Raw genomic sequence first — 26,450 nt, 5'->3', positions numbered from 1 at the left:
TCCAGAAGATGTCTGGTGTCGCCCAGAACAGGAGACAGGAGCAAGCGCACCTACCAGGCGCCCGCAGCCGCGGTCCCCCCGAGCTCCCCCGCGGCACCCAGCACCCAGGCACCAGGGACGGGACATGGCAGCGCTGGGCACAGCGCGGGGCGCCCTGCGCCGGGGAGGGAGACCTCCACACCGGCTGCAGCCTCTGCCGCTGCCCACCCTGTCGGGGCAGCCGCGGGCAAGGCCGGGCCGGGCCAGCCTCCCCGGGTCTCGCTGCAGGGAACCCCGGGCCGCCGGCCTGAGGCGGCGCCGCGGCGCTCTCCTCTCACGGGGCTCGCAGCGGGAGGTGGGAACCGTCGGGTCCGAGGCCCGGCGACCGCGGGCCGCGCAGGCCCAGCCCCAGGCCCAGGCCCAGCCCCAGGCTCAGCGCCAGGCCCCTGCCCCGGCCCCCGCGCCCACCCCGACGACGGCCGCTCCCCCCGGCACGTGACGCGAGGCGGCGGGCGCGTTGCTGGGGCCGACCAGCGCCGCGCGCTGGCAGCACGTGACCGGCGGGGCGCTCTCGCGAGCGCCGGCCCCGCCCCTCCCCCCGGCTGCGGCGAAGGAGACGGAAGCGGCCGCGGCCCGACGGGACCCAGAGCGGAGGCGCGTCCCCCCCCCCCTCCCCCGCTCGCCCCCGGCCCGGGCCCTGCACGCCCGCCGAGGTGAGAACCGGCGGTTGCTCGCCGCGCCCGCGCTCCACGGCCCGGCCCGGCCCGGCCCGCTCCGCTCCGCTCGGAGGCAGCCCTGGCCTAGGCCGAGGCTGAGGCCTGAGCCTGGGCCTGGCCGCCGGCGCGGGCCCTCGCCCGGGGCCCGGCTCCCAGCCGCGCCCCGAGCCCTCTCCTGAGGGGCGGGTGGGCCCTGGGCCGCTCCGTGCCGGCCGGGTGGCGCCTGGCGTCACCCCGGGAGGGGCCGGTGCCTAGTGCCGCCGAGGGTTTCTCTGCCGTAAGCGCGAACGGCTGGGGCGGGCGGCGGGGGCAGGCCGCGGTGCGCGGGCGCTTTGCGGGGTGCAGGTAATCTCGGGGCTGGCTGGAGACCCCGCGGGTTACCTGCGGTGCGTTCTCCCTGTGCGCGCAGGCAGGCACGTGTTCCAGCTTTCGCTTGTAGAAGTAGCTTGGGAGTAGCCGAACGGTGCAGAAATCGAGGTAAGTGGCTCTCTGTGGCCAAACAGCCCGTTACTGAAGTTTAGCGAGTTGTGTTTTTAATATTTTGGTAATAGCTTGTCTTGCTGTTTATCGGTTTCACTTTACTTGCACCACGAGAGGTCATTAAAAGTCAGCGAGCTTATTTTTGATGCATTTTGTATGTGTTTGTTTCTTGCAGATGTCAGAAGACCTCGCTAAGCAGTTAGCTAGCTACAAAGCTCAGCTTCAGCAAGTTGAGGCTGCCTTATCTGGGAATGCAGAGAATGAAGATTTACTAAAACTGAAGAAAGACTTACAGGTGAGAGAGAACTTGAGGGTATGAGTAGCTGAAACTTTAGGGTTGTTAGGAAGTATTTAATATTTCCCAAATATTTGCGTTGCAGCAAAAGTATATACTTAGTGGGTTTGTTACTTTCTTTTTGCATACTTTTGATACAATTATGGTAGGGTTGGTTTGAAAAAAAAACCAGCGTGGCCTGTTTTAAACCTGTCTTGTAGATTAGTATAAAAGATGTATTAATTTATATAGCAAAATCTTCAACTTTAGATTTATTTAGATTTTTAGAGTGATGAAAGATATGCCAGTGCTGTCTTTACTGTCTCTCTTTATTTTCTTTTTAAGCATTTATCAGAAAGTCATCATTTTTTGCTGCTTTTATTATGCTGAAGCCTGATGGTTGGGCTTAACATGGTGCCTTTCTGCTTGTTTTTGAGATATCAAATCATTTGATCCAGAATCTGTTTATTCATGACATGCATTTGCAATGATAAAAGCTTCAGACTATAGTTTGTATTCCATGTGTATCTAAGCCTTGATTGTGTTAAGGTTTTTATATGAGAAAGGAAAAGAGTAGTATTCTTTGTTTGCCACCTGTAGTTTTTCAAACATCTGAGAGCATATCATGTTCTTAAGAGCTAAGAAACTTGTCTGGGTCTTAGCGTCTTGTTCAGTGACAGGAAGGCCACCAGCCTAATTTTAAGTCAATAAGTGGTCTTTTAGATTCTTGTGCATATGAAGACACATTGGCATATAAAAAAACCTAGCAGTACTGTTAAAATTTGTCATGAGAGTGCAAGATGCTGCTTCATTTCTGTTGTGGATTGCTTTAGCCATCAGGTCTAAAAATATGTAAAACTACCCGGTACAAGATTCAGTAACCACTAATCTGTGGAAGTAACAGCAATAAAAATGATGCTTCAACCAAAATGAGTAGTGCCTCAAATCGGTGATCTTTAGAATTCTTTTTAAATTACAACGGCTTTGTGCCCACAAGGCACTTTATAGATCATCTTAATGTCCTTTGTTGTACACTGTTAAAAGCATGTGTATATTTTTATATTTTTAAAATGCACAGCAAAACCCATATGGGATGATATTTCCGATACCAACACGACCTCGGCTTTGATATGCAGAGATCATTGATGTGAAAGGACAACTTGCAAACTTTTTAATAAAAGCTTTCTGCACAGAATGGGGAAGATCTTTACACTTTCGTCCCCAAAAGGTTTGCTATCCATATGTTCCAACTTGAAAATGACATAATGTTTTGCAGACTTAATATATGCCAACCAAACTATTGTAAAAATGGGTTTGATGCTTCAGTGTTCCAACTCAGCAGCTTTTTGTCTATTCAAAAAGATTGTTACTGTGTAATTGAAACATTTTTTTTTTCTGTCTTAAATAGTGATGCACTGGTGCATTTCATACACTTGGCTTATTCTTGAGTAATAAGATTGAAATAAATATTAGAAGAAATTTTTTTAAGTACTTAGCTTTTCACTTTTTGTTTCACTGAAGCACTTCTAGGACAGTGTCTGTGCACCCAAGAACCAAACTTACCTTTTGTATCAAGAATTGATGGCAGCTGTCATCTTTTGTAATTGGAGATAATAACTGTGGGCATTGTGTTCTGGAGTGTAGAGCTCTGTCTGGCTTTGTAAAGACCAGCTGGTCAGGAAAAATCTTGGCAAACTCTAACTAGTATTCTCTGCAGGTCACACCTTCGTGTCACAGGGATGTGGCAGCGAGCCATATTGTTGAACCCATTTGGCTGTACTGAGCTGCTGTGGTAGTCTAAGTTGTGCTCAGAAATTTTCTTTGAATGAGCCAGTCTGTTAAAGACTTTAGAACTATCTCGTGGGTTGTAATAAAAATGTTTCTGTCTTGTGTGCTTAGCACTATGATAGATGGATATCAGATGAAGATTTTTGCCAAAAGTTTGCTATTGTGTAGCCTGGTGTGTAAGTGACTTCATCAAATTCAAAGAATCCTTGGTAGACTTGTCTGAATTTGTTCACATTTGAGTTCTACAATAAGACATCTGTGAATTTGGCAAGAATAAGTCAATAGTTTCATATAACTAGTAGTCTGCGTAACTGAAACGCTCACTTTAAGGTAGCTTGTGCCTGGTGTGATGTATTTGATCTGCTGAGATAAGATACATATTTCAAACCACAATGCCTCTTGGATTTGTGGAATACAGCTATTTATGTGTTGAGGAATAGTGTGGGATTTTCCATCTGGGAGGAAAAATCAGGCTAATGCTCTGTGTTCTGCGCAGAGCTCTCAAATTAGGTAACTTGATAACTAAAATCTGTTCTGGTTTAGCTGTAGTGTTATGGAAATTGGAGACCAAATTAGTAGAAGTAACTGTAGGCATGTTTCTGTGCTTACAGTCGCTAGTGATTGCGCTTACAGTTGCACTTGTTTTAGAGGAGCTGCTAGTTAACAAAGAGCAGAACTTTGGTTAGGAAAGTGTTGGAAATTAAGAGCTGCAACAGAAACTGTTAGGCCATTCATGCCAGTTGTATAGTTTATCAGATAAAAATGCATGCAAGTTTATATTGTATTAACTTCTTATTCTTGAACTGCTTATGATCCTTTAGGTTCTTGAGGAATGAAGAACAGCTGCTTTACTGTAAAGCTTTTTATTTTTTTACTGCTTTACTGTTTTCCGAAGCTAGTCGTTGTATACACCCATAGCTGAACTAGGATGTGAAGCTGGGAGGAAAGTTCAGGCTCCACCGAGCCTCAGCTGAACATTGTTTGTCTGTAACCCTCCCCTAATATAAATATTCACTGTTACTTAGTAGAGTGACAATGGTTCATGCTGAGATACTCAAAGAACTGAAGAATTTTTCTTCAAGGATTGCAGAGTTGCTTTGCCTTATACAGAAATTTTAAATGGCCTCTTAGGTGCTGGCTCCTTTGACTTTTAACACTAGTGAAAACCAGTGGTCTTGATTGTACAGAATAAGAAAATAATATTGACAGGATGTTGGGGAGGGGCTTTTGCATGCTTCTGTCTGTGAATGGGTAATACTTAAAGGAAATGGAAAAATTTGTTACTTTGTTACTTGTCTTGTAGGACTAGCAAGGGAAGGCCTGACCCGAAATGTTAAGGTCAGGGAATGTAGAGAAAAACAAATGCTTACATCAAAATGACTTAAGGAACTCAATTTCTTTAGCATGCACCTGAATGCTCTCTGTAAATGAGAGGGCTATACAAAGTGGCAGTCTTGCAAGGTACTTTCCACCCTGGCTCTGGGTGCTTCAGTTCAGCCAATCCACATGCTTTTGAGTAAACTGAAAAAATGTTTTATCACTTAGAAATGCTGCAGTCATACTTGTAGTTGTGTGTTTGAAAGATTACTATATATAATATAGCCAGCCATTCCCAAAGGGGAAAGAATAGAAGGAACAGCCAGCTACGCAGAGAAGTGTTGTGTTCTTTCACATTTTGCCTTCAGAGCACTGTCCTGCTGAATACTTGCTCTGCTGCCACATGTGTGGTTTGCGGTCAACAGCCAACATCACATGTAGCCATGTGTAGTCACACCGTTGATTTTTCCTTTGTTTTTTATTGAGACGGTCTAGCTGTACCTTTGTGTCTATAGATAAACAATTAATCTAGGAAAAAAATGCTATAATAAGAATAGGCTGCATTTTGAAAATTTGAGGGGGGAATCAACAATACTGCGATACAGTGAGGACCGTACATCTTTTTATCTACGTTGGCAATGAGTAAGTTTAGTTAAATGATTAAAAAAACCAAATTTAGTCCACTCTATATCAGCTATGAATTTAATATAGTAACTTGATAACTTAAAAAAAAAAATAATGAAACTAGTGAGCTTGGGGTAAAAATATGCATGGTAACAGAGTTTGAATAATTGTTCTTTGTGGGTTTTTTGTCTTTTTATAGGAAGTCATAGAATTAACCAAAGATCTCCTTTCAACGCAACCTTCGGAAACTCTTGCAAGTTCTGACAGTTCTGCTTCTGCTCTGCCCAGTCACTCCTGGAAGGTTGGGGATAGGTGTATGGCAATATGGAGTGAGGATGGACAGTAAGTGTAGAAAACTTCTCTAACAGTTACATGAAATAGTTCAATGGTAAGAGACTTTCATTCAGTTTGAACTGCCACTAGGGTGTCTAAAACAAAAAATAAATTAGGAAATAAATCTGATATTAGGTATTCTTGTACTGTCTGTATTAAAGATCAGTATTTTAGATAAAAAGAAAAAAGATGTGGAGTCCTTTTTTAGAAATGCCTTATTTGTCACTAACTTTATAAAAGTAGGGTAGCTTTGGTAAATTACTATTTGTTAATGTAAAAAATGGCAGACTTTCATGAACTGATCTGTCAGGGCGGTCTTTTTGTAAAGGTTTCAGGATGTGTAATTCATAATTTGTCATTGCATTCATGCATATGTAATTGATTACTATTAAGAAGAATCCTTGCTGTATCTCCATTTGTGCCTCTAACCGGAAATCAGTTTTAACTGGAAATGCTGGGTTTGGCTATGAAATAACTAGCCATGTAATGTAATGATAGAACAAATCAACCTTTTGGATTGGACCCTGTTACATTAGCCTGGGAAGCTCTGGGAACCCAAGCAGTTCATTCTGATTTCATAATACTTGAAATAAACATTCTAAAATTCCTTTCCATACTGCAAAACATATAACTGTTGCAGCTTTTTAAAAATTACTATTTACGCAGGACTAATATGCCAATCATTGCCACTTTGAGACGAGCTCTGTTGTTCAGCAAATGTGGTTCTATTAACAATATAGTAACCACATAGAGAGATACTGGTATAGCTGTTGATGTCTTGGGTAGAAAACAAACCTAAAAGTGAGCAGTTTCTCTGTACAGATTATTAATGACTAAAATGCTTTTGTGTAAGAAAAATTGAATCTTACTGTCTTAGGTCACCGCTGGGTCCTTCTTGCTCTGATCACTGGGTTAGAGGATCAGGGCTTGGGGAAGAATGTCCACTGAAGTGGATCTTATTGGACTTAATTGTATTGTGCTTTTTTTTTTTTTTTTTACGCCCCTGCTTCTTTTGCAACATTCCTTAACTGCCCAGTGTCACATGAAGAGCTAGCCAGAGATTAATACTTTTTACCTCATGCAGTTTGGGTTTCCACGTATTTTCATCTAGCTCAACTCAAGATGATGTTAGCCCACTGAAATTGCACAAGAAATTGATTTAGTGTTAACTGAAGCATTGTCTATGAAACATCTCATCTTATTCCTCTATTTGCTTTAGATGTATCCTTTTGCTCCAAATTTAGACTCTTGTCTCTTACTCTTTCCCATTACGAGGTCAGTTTGACCAAAATTTCTGCTAAAATTCCAGAACTGTTATTTTAAATTACTAAGAAAGCTTTTAATTTTGCAAGTGTTGAAGAGAGAATACTTTGAAAGCTTTGGGTTTTCTTAATTCTTTTTCATATGGAGAAAAATGGAACTAAAGCTTTGCTCTTGTGAGGTGACATTTTCTGAAACTCCTCAGTGAATACAGTATTTTGTTGGTGTGGGTGGTTTTTTTTTCAGTCTCATGACCTGACAGAACTAGAACCAAATGAGGATAGCTGATTAGATTTGCCCCAGCGTTAATCATTAGTCTTGGTAATTGTGACGCTATTGCTTCTTGATGCTAGAGGTCAAATACAGCAGATTCCAGACTTTGTACAGGTGTCCCTTTTGACCTTAAGAAAATGATCTTTTGGTTTGATTTGTGTATCGTCCCTGAAGGCCGGTATTTGAAAATATTTTACTTAATGCCATTAGCTGGCTGACAGTTTAGGTGTTGAAGGGCTGAGTATTAAAGCTTTACTCACATGCTTACAGCCATGATATCTTTACAGGTGTTATGAAGCTGAGATTGAAGAAATAGATGAGGAGAATGGAACAGCTGCGGTCACATTTGCTGGATATGGCAATGCTGAAGTTACGCCTCTGTTCAACCTCAAGCCTGTGGAAGAGGGAAGAAAAGCAAAAGAGGACAGTGGCAACAAACCCATGTCCAAGTAAGTAATACACAGGCAGAAGTCTGAACGCTTTGGGGGGTGTTTTTTTTCCTCTCCCAGGTATAAAAATAGGTTAATGAAATAGAACATCTTTTTTTGAGATTTTACATCTCTTTAACACGTTCAAATATTTGCTTGAAAAAGGATCTTAAATCAATCTAGCATGTAATTTTTGGTAGATCATTGTGGCTGGTATCATGTGTGTTATGTATCCTGGCAAGATAACATCATAGGCTTTGGGTTTACTCAGGTGATGCCATTTCAAGATATCAAGTATGTAAGAGGTAGATTAAAAAAAGTTAGTACTTTTTCGTTGACAGCAGAGAGCCTACAGGTTTCAGGACAGATCTAGTGGAGGATCTGTGATCTGGCAAACTATGATCTGGTGTAAGAAGAAAGACTTCTGCTTCTGCCCCATCCCTGTGTTAGGATAGCTGTGTTGACCCCATCGCAGGGGAGATATGCTTTACTCAATATCCTGCTGTGTCTAATACAGAAGGGTATTTTTATAGACTGAAAACATTTTAATGGGGGGTGGGGAGAAGGTGGTACAGTTTTGGAGTTTGTTGTAGGCAAGGATTCCTTCCTTAAGAGATCGTTGTGAGGGATGCAGCATTGTGGCTTGGGTCGACTGCTTGAACCTTCCTTATCTTTACCGAAGTAACTTATCTTTGTTCTTTTCCTTCCATCCCTATCCAATGCTTGGTAGCATGAGAGCCCTGCAGACCTCCAAAAAAGTTTGGGCTTTTCTCTCTAATGGGCAATTTTAAATTTTCTAAACCCTAGATGTTTCTGCAGTGTAGAAGTGCTGATAGGTACACTTTCAGTTTCAGAAGGGAATTGCATGTAGTCCCATGGGTTGTTGCATTTGGCATGGTCTTAATCGGGTAGCAGTGGTGGTTGTTCTTATGTTCAAATATATAAATAAGCAAGATAGTGCTTATGCATGGAAAGACTAGTTTGCTCTTTTTTTCTAGAAGTGGAGAATATTTACAAGCTTTGTTTTCTGTCATTTACTTTTGGAAAACTTCTGTGCATGTCTGTCTTACAGGGGATTTAGTTTCTTACAGGAAAAGGCACAAGTATAAAATGTCTCTTTTCCTTCTCTCCAGAAAAGAGATGATAGCCCAGCAACGAGAGTATAAAAAGAAGAAAGCTTTGAAAAAAGCTCAGAGAATTAAAGAACTTGAACAGGAACGAGAGGACCAGAAAGTCAAGTGGCAACAGTTTAACAACAGAGCCTATTCTAAGAACAAAAAAGGCCAGGTTGGTTTGGTTTTGTCAGTATGTGAATAACAGGGTGTAGACTTCTATGCAGTACTTCGGGAGAGAGGAGGAAGTGGTTTTTAAAGGGGGTTCATCCTTGGGCTTCTGAAGTGTGCAGTTTGGTATTCTGTAAACTTAAAAGGCCTGGTTTTGTACTGGGTGACTTTGGAGGAGTGCTCTTTTAAGAGACTGAGCTTGCACTTAGCTTGGAGAGCTGGGCTCACTGTCAGCTGCCAGGTGGTGTTTGTTGGAGCTTAGAACCTGAGGGTCTGTCTAAACCTCCAAGCCTGACTTGTGTTTGTGACCTGGCAGACAGGGTGCCAAGTAATTGTCCTGGAATAGTAAGCATAATGCAGAAGGGTAGCAAGGACATTTTAAAGCCTTATTTCATTTTTATCGTGGCTTGACAGCTGCCAGACATAGTGGTAAAACTTCAGTCTTCCTTATGAACAATTGTTAGAGATCAACTTATGAAAGAATTTTATTCATTATTGGCCTGACCCAAGGACCTGAGTACCATGATGACATGCAGTACTTAGATGCCAGGAAGTTCCCAGCTCTGTTGTCTCACTTGCTGATAACACGCCACGGATGGGCTAGCCTTTAGAAAGTGTGCCCATCTATAGAGTAAGAAGCTGAGACTACTGAAGCCCTTCAAATGATAATGATTGCTTGTTTTTTTAAGAGCCAGTTAGTAGTTACTCAGAAATGGTGTTTTCTGTTTCATTTGCAGGTAAAAAGGAGTATTTTTGCTTCCCCTGAGAGTGTAACTGGCAAGGTTGGAGTTGGAACATGCGGAATTGCAGACAAACCTATGACACAGTATCAAGATACCTCTAAATATAATGTCAGGCATTTGATGCCTCAGTAACGGGGGAAAAAGGTGGAACTTCATCTCTGCAGGGCTTTACACTTATCTTTTTATCATTATATTTTTCTAAAAGTAAATTATTTGTTGGCACATAGTGAGTAGTCCATTTTGTCACCATCACTTTGGCTTCAGCTGATACAAGCCTTAAATCTCCAGCTACTGATTTGACCCCCCCATCGTTAAACTTTTTGTAGTTGCATTAAAATACATTCTGCAGGTAAATGCTTTCATGAACTGCTGTTGCCTGTTATTCTGAAAGCAGCAGTTATCTGCAGCTTTGACCTTCCATTCATATTAGCAGTGAAGGGTTTTTTTTTTGTTTTGTTTTTTCCTTAAGAAAAGTGGTGGTATAAAACTGGCACTGTAACAGCCTCCCTCGTTTCTGTAGTCACAGTGCTGCCTGCTGTCTTGGTGACAAGCTCAGCATTACAGAGCTGCTGCAGCTCTGGGAGAGAGAGCTAGATGCCATCGTAGCTCATATGTCACATGGAATTGCTAAGGAAGTTGCAATGACTCCCTTACAAACCCACTGAAGATAGATTTGTACAGCTGTAAATGAGAGCAGAACAGGGCCAATAGGATCTTTATTACTAATGATTCATGTGCTAGGAACAATAAATCTGACTTGAATTCCTGTCTGAATTTCCTGTGCTAGAAGTTAAGCAGAGGAGATCCTGGTTTTGGAGTTTTTGTTGTTTTTTTTTAAATAAAGTTTAAATAGGAACTTATTGAAAGGTTATTGAAATGTAACCAGTCATAGGACAAGGTATCTAGACTCCCAGTTCCAAAGTAGAGAACTGTACTTAAGAATATCCACCCCTCCCGAAGGATCAGAGAGTTGGAGAACATAAATGGTTGTGCTTTGGAAAGGAGCCATCATTTCCCCACTTGTAGATCTTGTAGGTTTGGTACGGTCACAGACCTGGAATATGCAGTAACAGCTGGTGTCTGGGCCTCTTCCATCCTGTCAAGTAGAACTGCAGCACAGCAGATACAAATGCCTAGATCCCACTTAGTTGTGAGTGAGTAAAGGTTAGTCTGAAGTCTTTGTCCTTAAGTAATTGACTGGCTCCAGTGTTCATTGTATCTTCAGCTGTATTACAGTGCTGCTGAACCCCTTCAATTTTATTCAGGAAACCATGTGTAAAAGCTCTCGCTTTTCTTGTATTTTATGTGATTTGCTTTCCTCTGTTACTTGTCTCTCACTTACGGTAGTGGTGCCATCTCTGAACCCGTAACGTGTTTAAAAAAGTTAATGGGTAGCCCTGTATACAATGTAGATATTATTTTTGTAAAATCTAGGGCTGAGTTAATGGACAAGAGTACATCAGCTATTTCCCTCCTTAAATAATTAAAGGGTGTTTCTTGTCCATTAACCCTGACCATTATTTCCCTGTATATTATGTTAATGTAGCTCATTTTGTAATTTGTTAACTAGATCAGGTCACGTCAGCAATTGTTGATGCACTGATTGGTGGAAATGTCCATCAGTTACCTGAGTCACAACTCAAGCTAAACTCTACAACTGGTAGTTTAGAATCCATACATAGAAAAAAGTTCTCCCTATAATGGGAGAAGGTGATTTTTATGAATACAAAGTGTGTTAATTTCAGTTTTGTATGTTTAACTTTTATTAAATAAAGTGTTTAAAATCTGCTGGATATATTTGACAAAGTGTAAGTGTATGTGGTGGTGGGGGGGGGAACAGCAAACGATCAGGAAAGCACTAAGTATACAATCTGCTGCACGGCAAAAGCGAATCAGGAGCACTTCACACTTCCTGCAAGATGAAGTAATGTTGCCCAATTCCTAAACTTCACTAGTAGCAGGAAAGGGGTTACATTTTCTTTTCTGTAGAAAAGCTTGTAACTTAAAATAATCTGACCACTGCTTTTCAGAAAGGGTGTTTGTAGTGTGGACTGTACCCTACAGAGACACATCTCAGCCGTGATGTTAACCAGGTAGTAGTCCTGCTAGGTGGACAGCTAACTCATTAAGGAAGGTCACTTCTCTTCCACTGTATCGCTGCTGTGATACAGCTGTAGTGTATCCCTTTCACTATCCAGAAAAAAGTTCAGACTTCTTGAAAACACACAGAACTGGAGTTTCCAGGAAGCCATGAGCTCTTCCTTAACAACACCTGTTCTTTTTGAAAAAACAAAAGTCTTTGGAGAAAGACAATTAATCCATACCTGATACATACTATGTGTGCTCATCTGTTTGATGGATTCCTTGTTCACTAGTCCTGAAGAGAACTTAAGGTACGGTGAGTCACCAGAATGCAACAGGTGCGGGAGCCTCCCTCATGATAATGTCCAGTCCAGCCCAAGTTAAAACTAGTTGGTCTCATGGACTTCTTTTTGCTGAGCCTTTCCAAAAAGATTTAGCAAAACCAGTATATTTCCTTTGACGAACTTACTGTTCACCTCTCTTAAAACACGGGCTGGCTAATGAATTTTGTGGTAACTCTTCCATTGGGCACTGCAAAGAAATACTGACTGTTAGTTTTTATACCCTTTGTCCTTAAATGCCTTACCTGGAATGCACAGGGACCCTGCAATACCACTGTGGCTGGGGTGGTCTGATCTATGGAAGAGACAGCATTTCAAAGACAGCTTGTATAAATAAAAAAACCCCCAACCACCAATACTTCAATCTTGGCCACACAACCATTCCTTGTGGCACTTCCTTGTGGTGGTGGTTTTTTTTTTTTTAAAATCCTGTTTCCTCATCTGCAGGATGGGGCCAGTTCATGTGCAGTCTGGCTTTGGGGCACTGCCTTCATAAAGTGTTTTGGACTTTATTCACATTGGACTTCTATTCACATGGGAAAAAATAAATCACGAGCAAAGCAATGCTGGTAATTTGCAAAACAGACAAAATTTGCAAATGCTGAAGTGACCTGAAATGTGCATGGCTGTTTCGGCACTAGTTTGTTGAGGTTTTTTCATAATTTATTTTCCAGTTTTATTAGCTGATCTAAACAAGAAACCTGGTTTTTCAACACTCATGCTCTCCATTCACTTCTGGGCCTCTCAGCAGGCAGAGTAAGTACCTGCCCCAGTGCTAGCAAATCCTACTGTAAAGCAGAAATACTGAAATGACAGTTACGTGTAAAGGAGTGCAAAACTACTCAGCTAGAGCCATTGGGGAAAAGATACTTCTCAGAGAACAGTATCCTCACGATGCAAAATGACCAGCATGGGCTACATATTTCCTCTTGAAACTAAGTTACTACAGGAAATGTTTACCTAGTACAGCCTCAAACTACAAAGTGTGATCTATTGCGGAAATTAAACCAGCACAAATCTGACTCAAAAATCCGGGACCGCTTCAGTCAGTTTAAGTATTTAGAAGAGTAAGTTTTGATGGTTGCGGCAATCCATTTGTCTTTTGCTTTCCCTTATGCCAGAGTGAGAGTGGTGTGTTGCTTATTTCTGTAGGTGCTTGGTCTCAGAGGTTTGTAAGTACAAAAAAAGGACTTTAACTTAGAAGACTGCAATTCAACACAGATGTTTAGAAATCAGAAACGATAGCAAAATTCTGTACTTCCCATCGCTGTCCCACTTGCCCGAATCAGCTCTGTGGCAGCGTTTTGTGAAACAGCCACCACTTGCATGTCTTGCAACGGTTAGACTACGCGTGAAATGATGGAAAATGTTCTTGGGCCAGGCCCCAGAGAAGGATGGCTACCTTGCAGCTGGTGCTCCTCTGCTTTGCAGTTTGTCCAATCTTTGTCTATGCTGTAAAATGCTTCACTTAGATTGCAAAATAAGGAGGGTCATCAGGACTATGGTAAACATCCGTGCCACATACCCATGGCTAGCAACCTGTTAACGTACGACCTGATTAAGCAATTTCACTGACATGTCAAGACTATGGCCTTTGAGCTGAAGGCTCTGCTACACAGAAGCACATTTTTACCTTTCGTAAAGCAATGACCTTTCTGTGCTGAAGTCACCTTGCAACAATTCCTTGGTCTGTATGGATGTGCAAAGCTTTCCCATGATGGATGCTGACGGAAAATCTCTCTCACCTAGGCTGAAAGGTGGTGTTACTTCCCAAAGAGACATTCTCTGTGAGGAACACAAGCGATGCTAAGTCTAGCTTTACATTTTTAGCTGACCTGCTGAAGCTGGTATTCCTCAGGGCAACGAGTGCTATTTTGTACAGTTGTCCACCACTCCAGGAAAGTAAAAAGCTTTTGTACTTCCCCATCAAGCCTTCCAGGAGGAGATCCAAAACAATGAATTGTTTTGAGACAAGCATTTTTGAAAACTGATTAAATGGAAAGAATTTCCCAGCTTTAGCTAAACTGAGCAGTAGCTAGAGTACTGATAGCCCAAGTCAAATTATGAACTAGGGCCGTGTACATTCTCATAACGTTAAGCCCACCATAAAATGTTTTAAATTCCTTCATGTTCTATCCTGCTTTGCTGCAGTGTCCCTCAAGATGAGTATTAATCCTTGCTGAAACACAGCCCTGCTGCAACATTCATGACCTTGATGAGACCTTATGGAAGGGGTGAGTTTGGCCCAAAGCTGATTGCACATGCACAGCGTGGCTTTCTGGCTCACTAGCATTTCCTTCAGTGGAAATCACAGGGAGTGGAGGGAGGTAAGAACAGATGAACGCTAATTCTGCCGTCTCTCAAACCACCCCTGTAACTATCACATTGTGGAGGAGGCATGCTAGAGCTATTGCTTGCTGGAAGGCAACAAGAAATGCCAGTGTCCTCCAGCCCCATACAGCCATCTGTATGACTAAACATCCCAGAGGACCTTACTGCAGAAAATCCCCACCTGGGAGCATCCCCTGAGGTGAGGTTAGCATCGTTACTGGTGCTTAGAGCCACTTACTCATTATTCCTCTTTGCCCAATTTCTCTGAATCACCGCACTTCCAGTGCGTGAATGTGTTTCGCAGCCTCAAAAGCACTGGCTGGGGCCACGCTGCGCTCCCCGGGAACACACGGAAGCAGCCTGCCTTTCCTTGACTTGCTGAAGACCAACATTAGTCCTCTGCAGCACTTTGTCCCCTCTGATTAAATGCTATCTCACAATAAAACTTCAGTGCATGACTGTAGCACAGCAGACTACAAGGAAAGATGTGGAATGACTTGTTAAAGGCCAAACTAACCAGCTCACCCCACCAGCTTGCTCTGGGCCTCAGCGGGGTACTACAAACTAAAAGGCTGATTTTTTTTCCAGTGTGGTAAAAGTAAGTTAAACTATTACCCATAGCCCTTACAGCATGGTCAACATTGAAGATCTTGCCAAAAGAAAATGACATTTCACACCTTTGGCCAGTGGACATCAGGCCAGTGGCACACAGCGACTCAACTGTTCAGCTCCGTCAGCTCCGTGCAAGCGCACACCTCGTAGGATATAACTACCCTTCCCCGAGGCAGCTCAGCAATTCCTGACCCTTGACATTATAAGGGCCCTCAACACAAGCCTCCCTCCTTGTGAGACAATTCTAGTTTTAGTCAAACACAGCAACAGCCCGAACAGAAACCCTGAATACTACATATTTAGCACAACAGCCATAGCACCAATACCCAGAGACCCCTTAATTCTGCTTCTGCCTAATAATTAAAGGGATGAGTCCTCTTTTCAGGAGGAAATGAGCAGAGAAGCTGGGGTCAGTGCTGATGTATTACCCAGTTAAACAACCTGCCTTTCTGTAACAGGTCGCTCCAAAGGAAAACATTGTGTACACAGACAACCACTCTCCTCTGCTGTGTTCATCCTCCCAAACATCACTCAGATCTACTGGCCAATTTCAAGCAAATTTGACAGCACATTAGTATTTTCTAGGTATTTTGTGCAGACTGGTGAACAGAGAGGAAGAAGGACATACTCCTCTTCCCCGAGGGTCCCACAGGACAATTCAGAGACTGTATCACAGATGCAGAGGAGTTTCAGTCACCATCAGGTCACAGAATTTATCACTCACCGGAGTATCTGTCCACAGGACAAAGCTTCAGGAAAAAACATCAGACTTCACTCTGTTATTTACAGACTCCTCTTTCATTGTTATCACCTCCCTAACCTCAGAATGAAGTCCTGGTTTTTAACATTCTCTTCCAGGAAGTGACCCCAGCTTCTCTTTCCAATGACGCATGGCTTGCGCCAGAAAACGTGCAACAAGAAAAGTTTATGATCCTGGGGGAGAAACAAAACAAAACAAACAAACAAAAAAATAACAGCCATCTCCATTTAGTGCACATGACAGATCCCATTTCCACTGAAGCCAAACATTTCATCCATCTCAACAGGGCAACACAGAAACACAGACTACAAACGAAGCAGCAAGTACAAGAGAACAAAGAGCAGAAAAGCAGGAGGCTGGAGCTTACAGGCCAGAAACAGATGGTAGCAAACAAACAAAAGGAAAACACAACCACAAGACCCAGAAAATGATAGGTCTGTATAGCTAACCCCTTTTCTATTGACCTACAGACTTGTTGAGACAGACAGACTTCTTGAGACCACCTTTGTCACTGCCATGCCCCTAATGGAACAGACATTACAGTGACCTTGAAGTGACAATGCACCACAGGATAACATGACAAATGCAGCCAGATAGTCACCTCCACCTTGTCGCCAGACATGAGATGACATACTGTAATATGCTTGTGTCAAAAGAAGGAAAATGCTAGGTGTTCTTCTGAATGGGTTTGTCCATAGCAAAAGGGCCCACCAGGGACCTAAGTTACAGAGGGAGGGCTTGACAGAATGAGCTTATGAAAGAACTGTGCATGCATGTCTCTCTACTGTGTGGGCAAGATGCCTAAGGAAAGTACATCCAATTCTGTTTGTACAAGAAAAGTCACTGTATTCTTGTAAAATTAAGCAGAAAATAGATATAGGACTCGTGTTACTCTACAAACAAAAAATAAAGCAAAACCACAATGGCACCCATAAAGCAAACCATGAAAAAAACCCCTCACATAACTTTGCAACGATGAAAGGAAAACATGATTCCACGCTATTCTGTGCTCAAATTACTATGTGGCAAGAATAAGTTATCATTCTGGATGAAACTAGAGTTAATGTGATGGGCAGAACCTAGGGCCATAGAGGAGAAGACTGGGAGTTAATTTTTCACTTTACTCTCTACTTGCAGAGAAGTAAAACGAGGCCTGGGCAGCAGCACAAATCCCACACAGCTGTGCATTAAAAAACACTAGAGTTGGGAAGCCAAGCAGCAGCGTGGTTTCAGCATCTTTATCCTTATGATGAATGAAAGTAACTTTTTTTGTAAGGGCAGTATAGACAAAACAGTCAGCTTCTGTGAGCACTTTTCTGGGGGAAAGCCAGTAAATTTGACTTGCTCTATTGGATCTCTTAGAGTTCGGTAGTGTGAGAGACTATCTCAGGTTCCAAGGGTTAAGAAAGACTTGACCCTCAAGGGTTTGGAGCTGCACCTTTGGATACTCACTTTGTTTTTCAAGATTTCAGGGTGGCTAGTAGAAACTTTGATGGTACTTTGAAAAGTAACATAACCATAAAGCAGATCTGGCACACAGGACTACTAATGAGCATCTAACTGATGTCCTGCATAACCATATGAATTGGCCTGTACAAACATCCAAAAGTAATTTACAGCATCTTCTCTGAGCAAGTTAGTCACCTTGAACATTTTGATGCAACAGACCAGACCAGCCAAAGGGAGATGTGAGGAGTGTGTGACAGACTGTGCGAGGTGCAAGCACGTAGAAAAGGCCAGAGTCCACAATGCAGTAATAGAACAGTGCAGAACAACCTCAAAAAGCCAGAGAAATGTTTCTGTCATGTAAGAAACTATCCAAACTCTAGCTGAAATCTGCTAAGACCTGCCACAAAGAACACCCCAGCACCAGAACACCAACCCCATGTCTTCAGCTGTTATTATAAAGCCTCTTAATTTTGTTTCATCGCTGGTCATCTTCCTGGCTGGACCACTGCACTGAGTGGTCAGGCAAGTGGCTGCTCATCTCCTGCTTCACTTCCCACATTGTATTTGCACTTGGTATCAAGACCCCTTCAAGTCCACAATGCTAGAAAAAGGCAGGAGATACCAAACTGGCCCTGGAGTGTACAAACAAACATTTCAGACACGTTTATTCCAACCATAGACATGTCACTATTTTATACTGACTAGGAAAGCAAAGCCATCCCCCATGCTCCCCTTGAACTTCAGTATTCCTCAGCTGTGATATTTCTTTCCCAAGTGGCCATTTAAAACAAACAGGAATAGCAGGAAGGAGGAGATGCTAGGACAGTGACAGAAAAAGGGTCATAAATAAATAAACCCCACTAGTATCCCACTGCTCAGTACCAGTGCTATCTGTGGTCAACACTTTCAAGGAGAATAATAATGAATAAATAAATAAGGTCTTGCTAGATCTAAAGTTTCCCACTTTCTACCACTCAGAAGACTGTCCCAAACCTTGTGTCATCCAGAGATTACACGGACCTCACACATAAATTGAAACAGCATTTCTTCTTTGAAAACTCTTGAGTTCCATTTGTTAACCTAGAGCCCAATTCAGTCTGTGGCAGACTCCTGCTCCTGCCAGGTCATCTCCCAGAAGGAAGCAAAACAGATGTTCCGAGCCACTGGATTACATACACACAAGTGAAAACAGATTTACCAACAGCAACCTGATCCAGACTTAGTAAGCAAATTAATTTAAAAAACCCAAAACACACAGAAATTGTTCATTACAGCCACAGAAACATAATTTCTCTACTCAAGCATGTGTGTTGTGCCTCTTACAGGGGATGACACATTTTGGGGAGAGTGGGGGAAACGATATTTAAACACAGGCAACTTATTGTAACGCAAAAGTCTACAGCAGACTTGCTCGGGATCTTCTCATCACAGGATCGAAGGGCACAAGAAGAACAGTTCAGCTAAAGTGATACAAATGACCAAGATGGAAGAACACGACTCATTTCAGATACAGAAATGTTTAATGGCGTTAAAGTGCTACTTTAATGGGGACCATATGCTAACATTTAAACACAATTCCACTGCACTGCTAAATATGGTTGTCTTTATTTTTTTTATTTTACCTCTTTTTGCCCAACCTTACCTAAAACAATAAAATAAAATCTAAAGGACTGAAATTAACAACCCATTCAAATCAGCAATAAGTTATGAATTTTATAAAGCATTTTTTCCTTTTTTTTTTCTTAGTAATGAGGGGTAGTTAAATTACTTAAGGATATACAAAGTTTCAAACAATGCCATAGGTGAGGACTCTATTAAGGTTTTTAAAACTTGGAAAACAAAATAATCCTGGCCATTAAAAAGACAAAAATAAAAAAAGCAAAGCCCTCAAAGTGCAGGTTAGAATGCTCATCTCTTGAGAAAATTAGAAAACATTTGCTATAATAGCTCTTAACAGCACCTGCAAAGATAAGGTGGCAAGGCCCTTGGGAACAGGACGTGCAGTCAAAATGTTACATTAACATGAGAGACGTGCTGAGCTTAACTAGGTTAACTACTGGACTGGAACTTCAAAAGTCAAAGGGAATGATTCTAAAAAGAAAACCGAAGAAACCCCCACCGAACCTGGCCTCTTCCAGCTAGCACAGCCTTCATCCATTGTGTGCATGGCAAAAAGCATCTTTGCATTTCATTGGGTCAAGTGCTTCATCAAAACGGAGATCCTTTCATGGCATAAATTCATATAAAAGACATCTAAGGTTTTGTATGGACAAGCTCTAAAAAGACGCATCAGACTTGGGGTGTTTTCCCTCCCAACACATTTACAAATGTTTATCAAAAAATCTCTTCAAATAAAAAGGTCATAGTGGCTCAGTATCTGGGCATGACTTTCTGGCATATCACCTCTCATATGTGCTGGTTTCTTTCTGTCCTCAGCTGGTTGTGTGTGTGCATATGAGCACGCATCTACAGGAAGATCTGCTGTCAGTGTCACCGCCCGAGGCGTGACACAGCCCATGATGTGCTGGTAGATTACAAGTGTGTACCTCTTGCTTTAGCCACGCATCAGAGGTACTTGCTTTTTAAATGATGTCCAACAGAAAGCTGAGCTGAATGGTGTTCTTCCCTGAACATCTCTCCTTTGCTGCCCCGCTCTCTCTCTCTGGGCACAGAATGAGACCTTAATCATTATCAACATCGTTATTCTTAGGCTACGTAAGCCTTCTTAGATTTCCTAGTACATTATGACAGCATTGGATTGTGATAAACTGTAGGACATGGTCCTTTTAGGACCACAGAAGCTCTTCAGAAGGGCCTAAAATAGGTTGTTCAACCTGAATGCAATATAGGAAATTCTGACATTTCTCAGATCTCATGACAGAAAGAGAGGGATGAGTTTCTAGTATCCTCTTTCAAACAAATAAATTCAAAACAAAGTGTTTCATCACTAAGGTCTAGATCCAGGTCCCACAGAAACAAATGGATTTCACTGACTTCAAAGGGACTAGTATTTGGTCTAACTTTTTGCCAGCAGGAATTGGGATTGGTAACATGACCAAATGAACACATGTGGGTTTCTGTGGAGGCTTCCTTTACCCAAAAAGCTTTATATACAGGTCTCTCCAGGACTAGCTGTCAATATATCATTTCTGAAAGAGGATACTGGCATCTAGGACCCAGTTTGATCACCCCAGTGAAATCATTCGCCCTGCACTGTTGTCTCACTTGGTTCTAGGAAGCAAACGAGAGCTTGACACTGGCGCTGGAGTAACCCTCGTCACTCCCAATACTCTGCAAGCTGCTGTGATCATCAATGTCACTGATGCTGGTTGTGCTGATATTGTCCACTTCTCCATGGGAGAACTCTGTGCTTTCAACGTCCACTTCAATCTCTTCTAAAAAGGAAAATGACAGAAATGCACACAGGTTAGCACCACAGACCCAGCTGTTCCCTTCAAGCCAGTGAGCTGCTGGGACTCCCCCAGTCACAGATGAAGCAGCAGTCTGGCAGGAAGGCTTTCAGTGTTCTCCTGGAACAGGATGGGCTATAAAGACTAGATGCCAGCTTGGAGTGTTGCTTAGGGACTTGGCAAAAGGGTCTGACTCCTCCAGCATGCAGGCCACACTAACAGCATAGGTTGGCCAGCCCACACACTGAACTTGTTCCACTGCATCCTTCTTTGGAGCTCTACTACCCCAGTTTTGAAAACAAAACCGAACAGATAAAACAGAGGGCAACAGAGAAAACTGAGCATAAGTTACCCTGAAACATGCTACTTGCTTGATATTACATTGATGAAACCGGATCACTTATATAGGTATGCATTACATATGCATTACCATGGGAATCTGGATTACTCGATTACTCTCAAAGATGCTCCGTGGACTTCCGAAGATAAATCTTATTTTTAAGAAAGACCTAGAAAGCAGAGATCTAGTTAACCAGATATCTTCGTTCCCATAGAATTTAAAAAAAAAAAAATATCCTGGAAAATTCCTAAACTACAGACACACACCCAAACTGTACAGCATTTTGGGGTCTGTCAGTAAATATCAAACCATCTACTGTGCCTAAACATCTCTCCACAGCACAGGTACTTAAAAAAAGAAAGTTATCTGAATTCAGTTAACCATTCAGATCATCTCTATCCAGAGGAGATGAACTTTATGGAAAGATTGGAGAGAAAAAAAAAAAAAGGTGGGTACGCATAGAATGACTCTGGGCATTTTAAGAGGCAGTTTGCTTGGTACCTTGGTTATACTGTGGCCCAAATACAGAATCAGAAGCTGGATGCTGCTTTGCAATATCCATTCCAGTACCACTAATGTCTTCTTAGATTTTCCTCTGTGTTGCTGAGAGATTCAGTAGACCAAAGAGCACAATGGGTATCTCAACTTTACCGTCAGGTATTTAGCTATCATCTTGTCATCACATTATCTTTATTAACTAATGCTCTGGCATTTTAGAGAACTTTTCAGAGAAACAGGTCACTTTAAATGCCACAGAAATCAGCTCAAGTTGACAATAACAACACTCCTTCCAGACTTAATGAGAACTCATGCAAAATACAAAACTCTTTGTATATAAATATCTGTGTCTGTGTGCGTGCATATATATGCCTGTGTGTGAGCAAAAATCTGTAGCCTAAATACCAAAGGCCATAAGAAGGGGGTAACTGAGGGACAAAAAATGGATGAATAGTCCTGGGGATTCAGTGCTAGTTCAGTGACACTCACCTCGCTCCGAGTCTGAGTGATCCGAGGAAATGGTAGATCCAATGCTGTCCATTCGTATTCGCTCTATCTCCTGAGGACCCTGTAGCTGTTCCAGTCTTCTCTTTAGGAATCTTTGTTCTCGTTCCAGGTTCTCAAGCTGGTGTTGGCTTCTCCTGTCAGCCTCTTCAAGTTTCTGACATGGTCAAATATGACTCAAGAATTAGTTTCATCCTTTTCTCCTTCCGTCCCACTTCCACTGCCCATCCACCTGCTTTGTGCAGACCTTCCCAAGTCCCAGAACAATTTAAGCTGCAAAAGAGCCCTGAACCAAGCTGCCTTGCAGTCTCCAAGAACAATGTCATGTCCTCATGTCTTTTCCATCTCTAAAGTCCTGATAAATCATACACATTAGTATAAAAAGTCTCTGAGGACAGAGCATCTCCTGGGGAAATGATTTGTATTGTAGCATTTTGTGGGTCATTCCACGCGGGTTCGGCCACTTGCATTACCGAATCAGTCCACGAAGGGGCCTCAATTCCCTTAACCAAACCATTTCAGGGTTTGTTATGATCCACTGTAACATAAAAACGTGCCCTGGGAGTTCTGTGTTCCTTGCTGCATGGTTTAGTAGGATTTCTCAGAAACAGTTTTCTATTCAGCAAGCAATTTACATAACCTACTACAGATTTCTTTGATCACAGCTGGGAAATCTACCAGGGCACTGTTCTTTGTTTCCTACGACAAGCACATTGCATAAGGAGTCATTTCAGGCTAACTCTGTCCCTTTGGCAGTGCTTTTTCTCCTTCACCACCCATCCTCCCTCCCGCTATCCTGACCTGCAACAAAGTATTTCAGCCTCTTCCAGATAGGGACAATGCTGCATTTTCTTTTCATGCTTCACTTTGCCAAAAGTTAATCTAGAAGAGCGCTGGCAGGTTCATACATGAAACCCCAGCAAACAAACTCCGTCTCACACTTTTGTGGTTTGTGCTAATGCTTCAGCAGTGGAAACTAACTAGCACACCAGAAAAAAAAGCTGCATTTCCCATCAAAATGCAGTCATTCAATAGTAGGTATGTTTTTCTTTAGAGAGACGCAGCTGTCAACAAACTACCACAACAGAGAACAAGACCCCTGCTCCCTAGATCAATCATTTCCGTAGTTAACAGACTTCATTATGGACTCTTCTAACAATGTGCCTTATAGCGATGATAAATGATTAACCAAGGGGGCAAGGCTTGCTCGCCTTTTTTTTTTTTTTTTTTTTTTAAATAAAAAAAAGGGTGTTAGTCTCCTTCAACAGAGTTACCTCTAGGCAGCAAGAGTGAGCGACCGACTTCCCAACAGCCCAGACTGAAAGCAGCAGGGAAAAGCATCTTACCTTGATATGTGCTTTGGCTTTGTTGAGCAGCCCAAGCGTTGTGTGCCTGGTGCAGTCTGGTCCTAGAGGTATCAGAACTTTTAAGCGTTCTAGACACAGGCGGAGGTGAGCTCGGCTGCAAGAGGAGAAAAGGAGGATCAGAGCTAATCTTTCAGAAAGGGAATGTCATTTCCTTCTCTACTTCCCCCCTACAAGGCAGCTTTCATGTTTCCCTCTTTCCACACATCACAAAATTCCCCACAGGTACCAGAACAGACTGGCACTAAACTATTTACATTGCAAACAGCTGCTCACCAATACTTGCATTATTGCTAACCTCTGACAGACACTGTTTATTTTCTTGCTGTCTGAACTGATAATCTGACTCATCAGGATGAACTTTGTGCAGAGGCAAGGCACACAGGCAAACGGTACAAGTATCTCGTGGGTCTCCTCTCTCTCTCAGCTATTTACTGTCGGTTTTGCTGAGTTTTGTATGACTGCTACCCCCTGCACACTTGTGTGTTGCTGGCTTGGGGACATTTGCTATGAACTGATCTAAGCACCGCCTTTTTGCACAAAATTAAGATGACCAGTGAGAAAAGCAGTCAGCCCAAAACATCCAAACAATCGCTGCTGGCAGTTAAAGGAGCTAGAGGGATGGTAGTTACCAAGCATTGCACTTTTACTCCTTCCTGGGCCCAGGTCTGAAATGCTGCTGGGGGTGCAAGGTCTGCGGGAACAAGAGAACCCAAGACCTTCCCTGGGCAGGCTTCTGACCTTGGCTCACATCTACAAAGACATGCTCAAGCACAACAGTATTGGTGATGATTATGAGCCACTTTCTGCAGAATATGGAAACACGTTCTGGGGAAAATGGTTCAGGCAGCAGCGGAAAAGCATGTCAACCTCAGGCTGCACAGGAAAACTGTTCCCACTGTCTCCTCCTCTGTATCACGTATGCAGCAATGAACAGCAGATTTATGGAAAACTATCAAGTGTGGGTTGCCTTTTCCCCTCCCTCTCTCTTTCCCAGACATTAATGATTTATGTCCAAACTTGTCATCCCAATCAATAACACAATGACATCAGCTCCACCATTCACATGCAAGAAACAGTGGTGCAAAAGAGTCCTGAAAGCCTATCCCAGCCCCTGCTCACGCATAAAGAAACTGAATCTTAGCCTGATCCATCTCAATGCAGGGGAAGAGGGTGAAGAGAAAAAAAAAGAAAAAAAAAAAAGAGCACGGACAGTTCATTTCCATTTGTTTTTCAAATTCACTATTGCACCCAGTTTGAAAGGGGTGGGGGAGAGGAGTCTGTAATCAGGCAATTATGTCAGTGACAAGCAAGGATGATTAAGGGTGGAAGGGTCAGGGGTTTTGCTGATGAACTGTCAGCACAGGGGAATGTTCACTAGCAGTGCTGTAGCTGTGAGCTCCTCACTGTTTCTATTATAAATCTCTTTATGAAGGGTCCATCATTCTGTCTCAAGAACAGCCACAGGACCACATATGACCAGCAAGGCCCTTGAAAAACACATGTTTTTCATTAAATATTAACAACTGGAGGGGTGGGGAAAGGGAAATCATAATCCAAATAATAATCACATCAATGTCGTCATTTACTTCTCAGCTTGCTCTAGGGCAAACCATGCTGCCATTAAACCCACATGGCTGACATGGGGGCTTTTTCTGCCTGGAAGCCCGTTTTCAACACAGAGATTGATCAACAGGAGTTCTGTGCACCCACTACAGGGGTTTACTCAACATCCCATGATGACCTGTAGGGCTAGCAATGAAAAAGCATCGCTGGTTCATGCTGGCACTGTAGTTCATGCCATCCCACAGCAGACTGGACACTGACTTCTTGCAGCTAGAGAAAGGAAGAGGAGGAGGAAGACCTTGTGGTTTAAGACATTCTGGGGTTTGAGCCCATTTTTGGCCATACCACACATTTCCTGAATGGCCACAGGGGCAATTCAGCAAGTCAGAGCTGTCAAGAGCACAGCCGTCATGCTGCAGCACAGAGCAGAATGTGTCTCTTTACAGCACGAGGACGAGCACCAGCCGTACGCTTCACCCACAGGATCAGTCCATGTTAAAAATGCAGCTCAAGCAGAGCTAAAGATGCATGCACAGATCAGGGGGCTGAGGAGCCTGGCCAGTTCCACCTGACAGGGGACTTGCTTCATTGCACCTGCTACAGGTAAGGACTGCAGGCTCCTCTCTGCCCTGCTGGGCAAGCACAGCTCCCAGCTCATGGTGGAAACAGAATTATTTGTGCAACAGAAAACAAAAAGTTTGGGGAATAAACATCCAATCACTGTCAAACATATCACAGGTCACTCCTGAGCGCCCAGCAAAATGCACAACACATCTACTGCCTGAGCTTTGGGCTGAGTCTTAGCACTGGAGGTTTTACCAGGAACCAGGGAAGGTGCTGCACCAGGAACTGCAATTCCTGGAACCAGCGATCAGCTTTGGGCAGCACGGAGCACTGGCTGGACTGCTGAGACAGTGGTTAAAAAAACGGCACTGATCTGCTACATCAAAAGCTAGGTTACATGCAGACTCAATGAGATCAACTGTGTTAAGCACCTGAAAGCTATACGCAAAGATCCAGCCATGTAGTAAAACTCTGGACACTGAAACACATCCTGTTGTGCCCCAGGACCACGGTGGACTGAAGAAGGTTACTGCGCTCTGCAGGCCCTGACAAGGGCAGGGAGAGGACAAAGCAGTCAGAGGGTCTGCTCTCATAAGGACACTGGAAAAGCTGGCAGTTCCAGTTTCTTAGCACGTGTGGCCCCAAAGGGGACATTACCCTGTTCTGGACCCCCACATTGGCTCTCGAAGCCCAGAAGATTAGCCCAGGCTCACACAGACAGTTTTCAGAGAAGCCACTCCCAGCGGTGGCTCTGCTGGACAGTGGCCAAAGGCTGTGGCCCACAGTAGGGGTGATGGCCTCTGCCAGCACACCAGGCATCAGGAGGGGACACCTGCCTGTAACAGAGGGTGTGAGCATGAGCTGATAAGCTCACAACGGCACATAGCACAGCTCAGGCAATGAGCATGCTGCAAGGGCAGGTGGTGGTGGCTGAGCTGAGGCAGGTTTGGAAGAGGTTTGGCCAAAGCTATCACTTCCTGCTGCCGTTGGATTTTCCCCTTATTTTGCAGTCAGAGCTGAGCTACGCTGAGTTTTGACGCCACTGCAAACGTAAATGCATTTGCACCTCCAACCACAGCCTAACTGAGGGAAATGCACAGAGCTTTACTTAGCATACAGCAGCGGGCAAGC

The 26,450-nt window shown here is 43.2% G+C and overlaps 2 protein-coding genes and 1 long non-coding RNA gene across 5 annotated transcripts in view; 1 reads left to right on the top strand and 2 right to left on the bottom strand.

Annotated features, from left to right (window-relative positions):
• The first annotated feature begins 562 nt into the window (after positions 1-562).
• On the top strand, positions 563-11,291 carry SMNDC1 (survival motor neuron domain containing 1). 2 transcript variants are annotated; one of them, XM_037401019.1, is made up of 6 exons: positions 563-692; positions 1,351-1,470; positions 5,378-5,520; positions 7,332-7,493; positions 8,606-8,759; positions 9,493-11,291. In XM_037401019.1, exons 2-6 carry the CDS (start codon positions 1,351-1,353, stop codon positions 9,628-9,630), a joined length of 717 nt encoding a protein of 238 aa, XP_037256916.1. In that variant the 5' UTR covers positions 563-692; the 3' UTR covers positions 9,631-11,291. The 2 variants fall into 2 exon arrangements, with proteins under 2 accessions (XP_037256916.1, XP_037256915.1); XM_037401018.1 differs by lacking the exon at positions 563-692 and adding an exon at positions 931-1,172.
• Positions 6,471-7,395, bottom strand: LOC119153978. The gene is made up of 2 exons (XR_005106278.1): positions 7,305-7,395; positions 6,471-6,647 (listed from the first exon to the last, which is right to left on the bottom strand). It is a non-coding gene; the product is annotated as an uncharacterized LOC119153978 (long non-coding RNA).
• The window catches only part of MXI1 (MAX interactor 1, dimerization protein), a 65,983-nt gene continuing 49,487 nt past the window's right edge, over positions 9,955-26,450 (bottom strand). Inside the window, exons 4-7 of one of the 2 annotated variants that reach the window (XM_037401016.1) lie at positions 23,172-23,286; positions 21,811-21,982; positions 15,589-20,468; positions 9,955-12,111 (exon numbers count right to left, since the gene is read on the bottom strand). In XM_037401016.1, the coding sequence (XP_037256913.1) occupies positions 20,305-20,468; positions 21,811-21,982; positions 23,172-23,286 (451 nt within the window). In that variant the 3' untranslated portion in view covers positions 9,955-12,111; positions 15,589-20,304. Of the gene's footprint in view, positions 12,112-15,588; positions 20,469-21,810; positions 21,983-23,171; positions 23,287-26,450 lie in introns of those variants that run through there. The other variant, XM_037401017.1, reaches the window with a different exon arrangement.

The sequence above is a fragment of the Falco rusticolus genome, chromosome 9, assembly GCF_015220075.1.
Source record: "Falco rusticolus isolate bFalRus1 chromosome 9, bFalRus1.pri, whole genome shotgun sequence".
NCBI lineage: Eukaryota > Metazoa > Chordata > Aves > Falconiformes > Falconidae > Falco > Falco rusticolus.
The sequence above is the reverse complement of the archived record's forward strand: the minus strand, read 5'-3'. Positions and strand labels throughout refer to the sequence as shown.